Source organism: Cnephaeus nilssonii (assembly GCF_951640355.1).
Source record: "Cnephaeus nilssonii genome assembly, chromosome: 16".
In the NCBI taxonomy this organism is placed as follows: Eukaryota; Metazoa; Chordata; class Mammalia; order Chiroptera; family Vespertilionidae; genus Cnephaeus; species Cnephaeus nilssonii.
The window spans coordinates 22,497,097-22,509,200 of record NC_137087.1 but is presented as its reverse complement, the minus strand read 5'-3'; the positions used below and the strand labels follow the sequence as shown (position 1 = coordinate 22,509,200).

Here is a 12,104-nt window from a genome sequence, read left to right as displayed (position 1 = left end):
CGGGCCTCCACGGGCAGCTGATCTTGCCTGCCGGTACTGGCGCCTCCCAGACCCACACCCGGGCCTCGGCAGGCAGCTGATTGTGCACGCCTTGCACGGGCGCCTCCCAGACCCACAGCCCAGGTCGCAGAGGGCACCTGATGGAGGCGGCCATGTGCAAGCGCCTCCCAGACCCACAGCCCAGGCATCCGTGGGCAGCTGATCTCACCGGCCCAGTACTGGTGCCTCCCAGACCCACGGCCTGGGTTAGGGCGGCAGCTGATTGCCCCGGCTGTGCGCGGGCGCCTCCCAGACCCACGCCCGGGTCGCGGAGGGCAGCTGATGGAGGCGGCCGTGCGCGGGCGCTTCCCAGACCCACGCCCGGGTCGGGGCAGGCAGCTGATGGAGGCGGCTGTGCCGGTGCCTCCCAGACCCATGGCCCGGGTCGGAGGGCAGCTGATCATGGCGGCTGTGCAAGGGCACCTCCCAGACCCATGGCCAGGTTCAGGGCTAGGAGAGGATCTGGCCGGATGGCAAAGCCGCCTCCTAGGCCAACAGGCTGGGCTGCTCGCTGCCTGCTCTCAGCGGCAGCCTTCCCTGGGACTGGGGGACTCCTGCGGGCCTGAGAGGACTGGGCGCCGCCATCTTGTGTCTATGGGCGCCGCCATTTTGTCGCGGAGTGATGGTTAATTTGCATATTACTCTATTATTAGATAGGACTAGTGACTTGGTGCATGAAATCGCGTGGCCCTGCCCACCCAAGCGCATCCTGCCCACCCGCCTGCCACCCCACCTTGACATCCTAACCTCTCCACCCAGAGCTCGAGCACGCCTGGCTCCGCCCCCGACTCCTCTGGCCTTCTCTGGCCACTTCAAGCCCTGCCCACAGTCCTGCGAGTCACCTCAGGCTGGTCCCGCCTCCTCTGGGCACCTCCCCACTTCTGCCCTATCTCTGGAGCAACGCAGCGGCTCCAGCCCATCATGGTGCCGGAGGAGAGCGTGGAAGCCTCCTGCTTGCTGTGCTGAGCTCCTTCCCCTGGCAGGTGGGTGGAGGGGCACTCTGAGTGCGAGCGGTGGGTGGCGAAAGACTGGTGAGGGGAGTACTATGGGCTCTCACCCCCACCCTCCCCACCATGGGATGGTCCTGCCTCCTCCGGGTGCCTCTCCACTTCCGCCCTGTCTCTGGAACAATGCAGCAGCTCTGCCCCGCTGACATGCACGCAGCCTCCTGCTGATCAGTTGTTACGGCATGAGGGCATCGCGACCATTATCATATTAGCTCTTTATTATATAGGATAATTGCAATGACAGCAGCAGGAGACAATAGGGGTTATGTGGCTCTGGAATCTGACTGCTTAGCTTTATTTTTTTTTTCACTTAAATGTTTTGTTTTAATAAATAAAGCATCATGGCTTAGATTTTAAATCACATTTATAGATAAGGAGCATTTCTAAACCCAAACAGGTAACAGCGAAGCTCCTACTGCTGGAAGGAATGCATGCCCACATGTATGGTAAGCCTAAAGAGCAGAGCCTAAAGAGCAGTGGCTCTAGACTAGGGAAAGGACTGACTGCTTAGTTTTAAATCCCAGTTCTGCTCTAAGACTTTAGGCAAGTTATATAATTTCTAAGTGTCTAGGTTTCCTCATCTTTACATTACATGAATAATGTAAGTAGAGCACTTAACACAAAGCCTGATTATAGTAAGAACTCAGTAATAGTAGCTATTATTAAATGTCAGTGGTTAAGTAACTTGTCTAAAGTCACTGTTAAGCATTAAGTCTTAAAATCCAATCATCTTTCCCCACTGTTTTATAAGGCTGAATTCTTCAGGCTCAGGAACCTATTATTAAGTTCTATATTTACTACCCACTAATTAATGAAAGCAAACTACCTCTTGTTTGAGAAATGAATTCCCAAGTAGCTTAGCTCAATATTGTAATAGGATTCATGGGAGGAGAAACATGTTTATCCGCTCCATGTCCTTCTTACTCAATCAATCCTCATAAAAAATTATTCATAGATTGTATTAGACATGCATATATATAAAGCCCAGACTAATAACTTTCTTCTTTTCCTTGTTAAGCAACTACTGAGATCCTCTTAGAATAACAGGAAGATATAGACTTCCTATTAAGAACTATAATCAATTGTTTCCTCTTCCTGGTGCTCCCTTTAACCATCAGTCACCATCACCTGCATATATAACAAAGAAAACTGAGAATAACTTGTTTCTCAATTTTAAAATATTAAATATTCTGAAGATCCTAGTAGTAAGCATTTTATAATTAACAAGTAATTTATGAATACTCATAATCACTCTTTGGAAAAAAAATTCTAGCAATACAGATAAAAATTAAAAGCTCCTTTATCCTCCTTCCCCCAAGATAAAAGGTTACATCCTTTAAGGCACATTTTTTACATATATATGTATATATCTTGAGGGGGGGTTAATAAATGGATAAAATCATACCTAGAAATTTGGGTTTTATTATTATTGTTTTATTTTTTTTATTCCGATCCCATTAGGAAACATTCTGCTATTAGCCCTTGGAAGCAAATACGTCAAAATAGTTCATTCTCCATAGTGCTCATGTTTATGATCGTTTCTTCTTTATATATTTCTATATTTTGCCAATTTTAAAAAATTAAGAATAGTCCATATATATCTTTCATTACTTTTCACAGTTTTACTGTTGTAAAGTTTATCATAAATCTCTTATGTAAGGAACTAACTGGTAAAGTGGGCTACTTTGTCTTGGACACATTCTATTAACCTTCTGGCATCTCCACCCCATGTACCCAGTGCCAAGTGCAACCCATGGGCAGGTGAGGCCCTCCATGGCAAGGTCCACTGAATCCTGACTTCCTAAGCCAATGTTCAATGGTCTGGAAAACTGCCTACCCTGTGGGCCAGTAAACATACAAAAATATTCAACTTTACTTGTACTCAAATAAAGCAAAACATCCAAGGAATTATAACATCCAGTGTTACTGAAGGTGCAAGGAACTAAGCATTCTCATGCTCTCCTGGAGCTAATTTCTTGGAAAACAGTTGAGATATATATTTTTTCATACTCTTTGCTTCAACAATTCCAATTTAAGGAATCTGTCTATGGAGATAATCCAAGGTAGGAAAAGAATTTAGTTATAAAAAGGTTCATGCTATACCTCGTAAACAAAAACCTATGTGTCCATGATAAGACATTTGTTCAAGTTCACTGAAATATAGCTACAGGCTGGAATATTTTGCAGTTATTAAAAAATCATCTTATGGTAGAAAACTTTTAATAACCTGAGATAATTTATATAATGCATTTCTATGAGAAAAGGTAAGCTACAAAGCATTTTGTGCAGTATAAATCCACGTTTAACCTCAAAAGGAATGATGTAACATACGTATATATATGAACACATACATACATATATAATAATTTTATATATAGATATATATACATGTATACATATACATATGTACATATACATATGTACATATACATATATATATATATATATATACCTATGCATTCAGCCAACCAGCCGACGGGCTGACCAGCTGGTAGCTATGATGTGCACTGACCACCAAGGGGCAGAAGCTCAATGCAAGAGCAGAAACCACAGGCATGGAAACATGGAACAGACTGAGGAATCTCAGAGGGGAAGGGGGGAGGGGGGAGGGCATGAAAAGATTAACCAAAGGTCTTATATGCATACTAGAGACCTGTGCATGGATTCGTGCACCAGTGGGGTCCCTTGGCCTGGCCTGCAAGGGGTCCTAGATTGCAAGAGGGCACAGGCCAGGCTGAGGGACCCCACCAGTGCACGAGTCCATGCACCAGGCCTCTAGTCTATATATATATAAGCCTAAGCGACTGAATGACCAAACAACCAGTCGACCAGTTGCTATGACGCACACTAACCACCAGGGGGCAGACGCTCAATGCAGGAGCTGCCCCCTGATGGTCAGTGCGTTCCCACAGCAGGAGTGCCGCTCTGCTGACCGACCCATCCAGGTGGCCCACCAGCCCGGCGGCAGCCACTCACTCCCTCAGTAGTCCTGCAGGTCCAATCTCTGGAGAACGGGCCAGGCACTGATGAACTGGCACATTGGCACAATCCGGACAGTGCTGCTGGCCTCCTGGAAGTTGGCCTCAGGCACTGCAGCCACTTCCCCTCCCTGGACGCTCCGCAAGGAAGAAACGATATAAAAGCGGCCACCATGTGGCTCCTGACAACCAGCACGAACATCAGCTGGACAGATCTGGATGCCGGTCCGGCAAGGGCATCCCACCACCTGCCTGGAGGGCCAATCACATCCCGCCCCCGCTTGGGATGGGTGCCAGATGCAGGGCCTCTAGTAATAATAATAATAGCTAAGATGTATTGAGACTTACTGTATGCCAAGCATTGCTCTTAGCACTTTACATATAGTGTCTCACTTAATTCCCACAACAACTCCATGAGGTGAGGAATATTATTATTCCCATTTTGGAAATTAAAAAACCAGACATAGAAAAGTTAAATAATTTTCCCAAGGGCATACAGATAGTAAGTGGCCAGGATTTGAGTTTAGGCAATCTGATTTCAAACATATAAAAATACACATACAAATATATACACATATATGCATGTACTTATTTATATAATATACTAGAGGCCCGGTGCATGAAATTCATACACTCGGCGGGGGGGGGGGGGGGGGGTCCCTCAGCCTTGCACCCTTTCAGTCTGGGAGCCCTTGGGGGATATCTGACTGATGGCTTTGGCCCGCTCCCCCTGGGCCTAATCTGGCAGTCGGACATCCTTAGCGCTGCTGCGGAGGCAGGAGAGGCTACCACCACCACTGCTATGCTCGCCAGCTGTGAGCCTGGCTTCTGGCTGAGCAGTGCTCCCCCTGAGAGAGCACACTGACCACCAGGGGACAGCCCCTGCATTGAGCGTCTGCCCCCTGGTGGTCAGTGCCTGTCATAGTGACTGGTCATTCTGCTGTTTGGTTGATTTGCATATTAGACTTTTATTATATAGAACTAGAGGCCCAGTGCACGAATTCATGCACGGGTGAGGTCCCTCAGCATGGCCTGTGGGGAATGGACCTAAACCAGCAGTCCAATGCCGCCTGCCACTCCTGCCTGCCGCTCCTGCTCATCCCAGCCCCACTGCGCCTGCCGTGGGAGAGGCTCACGCCGCCACAGTGGCGCTCACCAGCCATGAGCCCTGTGTCCTAAGGGCTCCCGTCCTAAGAGAGGCGGGGAGCGCGGGACATGATCAGTCCTCCAGGCAGGTGGTGGGATGCCCTTGCCGGACCGGCATCCAGATCTGTCCAGCTGATGTTCACACTGGTTGTCAGGAGCCACCTGGCGGCCACTTTTATATCGTTTCTTCCTTGCGGAGCGTCCAGGGAGGGGAAGCAGCCGTGGTGCCCAAGGCCAACTTCCAGGAGGCCAGCAGCACTGTCAGGATCGTGCCAGTGTGCCAGTCCGTCAGTGCCTGGCCTGTTCTCAGGAGATTGGACCTGCAGGACTACTGAGGGAGGGAGTGGCTGCCGCCAGGCTGGTGGGCCACCTGGACAGGTTGGTCAGTTGAGCGGCGCTCCCACTGTAGGAGCGCACTGACCATCAGGGGGCAGCTCCTGCATTGAGCGTCTGCCCCCTGGTGGTTAGTGTGCGTCATAGCAACTGGTCGACCGGTCGTTTGGTCGCTTAGGCTTTTATATATATAGATAGACATAGCATATTCATATGCACACATAATTGCTATGCATGTCATAAACCTAAATATTAGGCATCTAGGTTAGCATTTTTCTTTGTGCTCGCTTCATACTCCATATTTCCTTATTAAATATATATAATTTTAGAAATTAAATTTTCAAACTTAAAAAGTTATCTTTTCCATACCCTATTAGCACAATATTTTGATCTGTGCCAGGAAGTACTCTAGTATGCAATAGGGATTGATCTGATTCCCACTTGGACAGATCTTGTCTAGCTTTCCCTGGCCACACAAATGCCCCATGTCTCCTTCTATCATCAAAATTGTGACCGTGTAAGATCATTTCAAGCCCCATCTCTTCTCTGAAGTCTTTTCAGATATTCTCTCTTTAATTCCTGTTTTACTTATAGACAGTACCATATAACACAGTATTTATTTGCTCTCAAATTGTTTCCTGTGTATTAGCTTTGGCTCCTCAACTGGATGTTAAAACCTTATATATTCATACCATGTCTCACCTTTCCATTTTGTTTTCCCCCCATTGCTTCTAGGACTGCCCGGATGCCAAGTGTTGAATAAATACTTGATTACAGACTGACAGATGTACGTCAAATAGTATGAGTGTAATATAATAGGAGCTTTCTGAAAATTGTAATTTATTCATTAATAAAATGAACTGAATCTAGTGATGGAAACTTACATGCTGCAGAATATGCTGAGGAAAAGAGAAAACTCATATTCATAAATGGGTTAATTAGTACCCATCATTTCAATTCAATTAGTTTGAAACTGCATTTTCCACACAAAACTCCAGATGTTAGCCCAGTGTGGCTCACTTGGTTGAATGTCGTCCCATGCACCAAAAGGTTGCCAGTTCAATTCCCTGCCCAGGTAGGGGGCATGCAGGAGGCAGCCCATCAGTGTTTCTCTCTTATGGATGTTTCATTCTCTCTCCCTCTCCCTTCCTCTCTAAAAAAATTTGAAAAAAATCAATAAAAACATATTTTAAAAATATGTATCTATTACAAACCATTTTTAAATAATGTGAACTTTTAAAAATTAATGTGATGGGGGGGTTGATGACAAATATGTGATACCTTAATTAATAAAGTAATAAAAAATTAAAAAATAAAAATTAATGTGAATTATAGAATAAGTATAAATTTATAAAGTCCCAAGTATTACTGTGAGGCCAAAACAACACCCATACCACAACTACAACTAACTATGTGCCAGGCACCATTCTAAGCACTTTCTATATCATGTCTCATTTAATCCCCACAACAACCCTATGACGTGGGTACTGTTATCATCCCCAACTGAAGATTAGGAAACCAAGGCATAGAAAAGTTAAGCAATTTTCCCAAAGTTGCACAGCTATAAAATTGTAAGATTTAAACCCAGGTGGTTTGAAGTCAACAAGAAAAAGAACTAGAAAAAAGAAACAGGCGTTTCCCTTCATGAATTTGTGCTCAGTATTCAAGTCCATGAAATCTTGAAATCAAGAAGTCTTCTTATCATTATTGTAAAATGGTGACCAAATATTTTAAAAATCAAATAAAATCCACACCAGAATGAAGGCCTTATACCACCAGTGTGTGGTGTCTACATCACTAAGGACTTTAGAAGATTTTATATTATGGCATGTATCTTTTGTGTAAAATCTGATATAGGAAGGAAACGCTGACTGACTTGGACTCAAACTTCCATACATGTTTTTTTAAATGGGAGGTATGTTGTTTTCTACTCAATAGCATGGAAATCCTCCCACAGTTTACATTTGTCGTTTAATTAATTTCTAACATAGGCTGTAAATTGTAAAAACTATATACTAAAGCAAAATAATTATATGTGACCTGGCCAGCATGACTCAGTGGTTGAGCATCGACCTATGAACCAGGAGGTCACGGTTCAATTCCCAGTCAAGGCACATGCCCAGGTTGCAGGCTCAATGCCCAGTGTGGGGTGTGCAGAAGGCAGCCAATCAATGATTCTTTCTCATCATTGATGTTTCTATCTCTCTCTCCCTTTCCCTTCTTCTCTGAAATTAATAAAAATATTTTTTTTAAAAAAAGAATGTCCTAGCTGGTTTGGCTCAGTGGATAGAGCATTGGACTGTGGACTGGAAGGTCCTGGGTTCTATTCTGGTCAAGGGCACATGCTCGGGTTGTGGGCTTGATCCCCAGTAGCGGTTATGCAGGAGGCAGCCAATTAATGATACTCTCTCATCATTGATGTTTCTATCTCTCTCTCCCTCTCCTTTCCTCTCTGAAATCAATAAAAATATTGTTTAAGCCGAGACCGGTTTGGCTCAGTGGATAGAGCGTCAGCCTGCGGACTCAAGGGTCCCAGGTTCGATTCCGGTCAGGGCATGTACCTTGCTTGCGGGCACATCCCCAGTGGGGGGTGTGCAGGAGGCAGCTGGTCGATGTTTCTCTCTCATCGATGTTTCTAGCTCTCTATCCCTCTCTCTTCCTCTCTGTAAAAAATCAATAAAATATATTTTTAAAAATAAAAAAATAAAAAAAATATTGTTTAAAAAAAGAATTATGTGCGTCTCAACTCAATTGTTATAAAACTGAAAATATCAAGTGGCTTTGAAATTATAACTGCTAAATTGTTTTGGGATATGAACAGTTATGGTCAATTTTTTAGAGCATCAAATCAAGGAATATTTGAAGTAAAGGAAATCCACCCAACACAAATCAAGTAAAGAAAATGTCACACTACTCAAAATTGGCATAAAATATTTTTAAATGGGAAGGATACATTAAAAATTTGACAAAATCATGGAAGGTCATTTCATTTTAAACAAATGATTGTTATCTACACATCTGTGCCATTGACAGAATCAGTAAAATGCATCCAGAAGAAGGAGTATCAATGCTTTTATCCTCCTTTTAATATATACCACAGTATATGCAGAGAAGTATGACTATAACTGCTAACCATGAAATTAAACTGTTATAAGCATTATAAATAAACAACAGGACCATTTTTTTAGTCTATTCAAAATTAATCCTCCTCCTTTGTAGACTAAAAAGACAATAACAGAACTACAAGAGACAGACTAAACAGTCAAAAGATTTATTATGAGGATATAAAAACTCTTTATAACCTAGTATGACAATATTTTTTAACTCAAGTTGTGAAACTTATCAAGTTTGATTATGCTCCTATGATTTTAAAAAGTTCCTTCAAAAATTATTTGGCAATAGTAGAATCCAAGGTATGATAACGCATGGTAAAAATGGTAATAAGCTTTCAAACTCGCTATAAGCAAAATCACCACAAAAGTAAGCAAGAGTAACATATGCACCTAAAAGAGCAGTATAACCTGTTTAGTGTGTGTGTGTGTAACTACAAGGTACTCAAGGTAAACTCCTCAAAGTGATGATGATAGAGATTTTAATCCTTTGTGTCCAATATAGCATTCTAGTCTACAAAGTACATTTTATTACTGAACTCCAGCCATATAAAACAAAATTAAATAGAAAAAATATTTTGCTTTAAAATATTATAATAGCTATATTTTAGTAATAAAATAAATTTTAAAATATAGACTTATAAAATAATATGAATATATGCAATAATATAATTAAAATATATGTCATATTCATCTCAACAATATTTAAAATTTTGAAAACTAGAAATAAATACAATATGTAACAATAACAGAACATCAATTGTGGTACAATAAAATTATGTGATCATTAAAATATATATGAAGAATGTTTCATAGCATGGAGAAATCTTTGTTATAATGTTAGTGGATAAAAAGCAGGAATCAACAAGTATATATACTTGAAGACAAGTATATATAAAATCCTCCCAGACATGTCTTCAAAAATACGTATAGGAAAAAGACTGAAGATTAATATGCCAAACATTAACAGTGTTACCATTGGAGATAGAATTATAAATGAGTTTTCCATAATTTAAAAAACTTTTACAACCTTTATAATTGTCTATGGGGACCTTTAAAACATTATTCTATTATGAATCAAGTGGAAAACTACAGAATTTTCACAGGTTTTGTATCAGAAACCACCCTTTTAAGAAGTAATTTCTCTTACACAATTTGAACTATTAACATAAAAGAATGCTTCTTGGTTTGCATAATTTAGCTGCTCACATAACAGTACACATTTTAATAAAACACTTTAAAATCGCTAATTACTAGAAAATTACATTTCATCTCAATTAAAATTTAAATTGCCATAATAAAGCTATAGCTTATGTATGCTATGAAACACAGTCAATAGCAATTACAACAAAATTTCAAATATCTATTTTTAATATATTTGAAATAGAGTCTATGGCAATACACATATTCAATCACAAGTATCCATAAAACTGCAAGAAGACACTATTCAAGTAAAGACCCAATGCACATTTAAATCCTTAACTTTCTCTTTAAAATAATACAAGATTAGGTTTTTAGGCAATGTGATTAAAATTTCAAAGTTAAAATCTTAAATAAAACCTGAAATACTGTTGTGAAAAAGAACAGTATAATTCACTGTCTTACCGAAGACAGTTCATCACATCCCAGTAAGGTGTAGTAATCTTCAGTATCTCCCAACCTGTAATTCAGTATTGCGTCCATTGAGATCACTGAATCAACTCTTCCTGCCCCTGAAACAAGAGGTACAATGAGCTGCGAATTAACAGGAAAAGCCTTTTAAATCTGGTTTACAGCAGCATGTTCCAAACTGCACTAACAAGGTTTAAGGCTGGACACAGCCAATACACACACCAGATGTCATCCAAGACCTGTGTAAACTACCTTTCATTGGCTGCTTACAGAAGAAAAAAATAATAGACCACTACCAAACTGTTGCAGTGCTGCCTGGGACTTGTAGTTTGAGTTTAGATAAGTGATGCAGATTAACCACACCTCTTCTGGATAAACAAAGATTGTCCATTTTTACACACTCCCCAAGTGAGCCACCCCTCCATCTCCTATATATTTTTTCTTTTTCCTTCTTTTTAAGTGATAAAAGAAAAATTTGAAGCAATATGCTAAAATCTTAGAATTTGTTAGATATGAGTATTGGTTGTTTTCTTGTGAATTTAGAAAATTTCAAAAAATTTTAAATAGAGTAAAAGAAAATAGACTCGGGAAGCAAATTTTAATTCATTTGATCATTTATTCATTCAACAAATATTTATTAAGGAGCTATTTTGTGCCCAGCATGAACGTAGGAAAGGTATGCTAAGTAACTCTGGGTTTTTAGGGAGCTTACATTCTGATGGAGGGAGGCAAACAAATAAAAACATTTAAAATCATGAAATAAAATAGGAAAGTGAGAAAAATAACTGTGATGATAGGGTGGATTTGCTGTACCATTTCTCCTGGCCTGGCTCGCTCCAGACTCAAGAATGTGTCTGATCTGGAGTGGATGCAGGGAACCTATGTTTCAGCTCACTGTGGCCCCAGGAAATGCAGGTCTGATTTAGAGAGAAGGTGAGTGGTGTGGTATATAAAACTGTAACTGCCTTAACCCTTTAAATGCCCCCATAAATATCACCTTGGAAAAACTCGTTTTCACTGAGCGTACCTATATACATCTTTTTTAAAGCTTATTTCTGAAGAGAAATAAGTACTGAGGCACCATTTTCTTTTTTTTTCTTATATATGTTTATTGATTTTTTACAGAGAGGAAGGAAGAGGGATAGAGAGTTAGAAACATCAATGAGAGAGAAACATTGATCAGCTGCCTCCTGCACACCCCCTACTGGGGATGTGTCCGCAACCAAGGTACATGCCCTTGACCGGAATCGAACCTGGGACCCTTCAGTCCACAGGCCGACGCTCTATCCACTGAGCCAAACCGGTTAGGGCTGAGGCACCATTTTCACCAATCCTTCATTATATATCCTCTCTTGCTAAAAGTTCTGTATGGAACTATTTAATTACTTTAAATAAAGTAATTAATTTTGTTTTAGAAATTTCATATCCCTTGAGGTTTTGAAGGCCTACGTGGGTATCACAAAAGCCTAACCAAAATAGCTGAAAATTGCCCTAAAATGATGTAAAGTTGCTGCTATAGAAAACAGGATGGTGATTCCTCAAAAAATTAAATATAGAATTATTATATAACTCAGCAATTGCACTTCTGAGTACACACCCAAAAAATTTGAATGCAGGGACTTGAACAAATATTTGTATACCCATGTTCATAATATCATTATTCACAATAGCCAGAAGCAACCCAGTGTCCACTGACAGAGGAACAAATGAACAAATGTGGTATATACAGACAATGGAATATTATTCAGCTTAACAAGGAAGAAGCCCAGCTGGTGTGACTCAGTGGTTGAGAGTCGACCTATGAACCGGAAGGCCACAGTTCAATTCCCCATCAGGGCACATGCCCAGGTTTCAGGCTCAACCCCTAGTAGGGGGCGTGT

At 41.2% G+C, this 12,104-nt stretch overlaps 1 protein-coding gene across 1 annotated transcript in view; it reads right to left on the bottom strand.

Moving 5' to 3' along the window:
* DNAJC12 (DnaJ heat shock protein family (Hsp40) member C12) overlaps nt 1–10,417 on the bottom strand; it is a 45,839-nt gene extending 35,422 nt beyond the window's left edge. Inside the window, exon 1 of the mRNA XM_079794123.1 lies at nt 10,219–10,417. Within this exon, the coding sequence (XP_079650249.1) occupies nt 10,219–10,296 (78 nt within the window). The 5' untranslated portion in view covers nt 10,297–10,417. The remainder of the gene's footprint in view (nt 1–10,218) is intronic.
* Nucleotides 10,418–12,104: the final 1,687 nt, after the last annotated feature.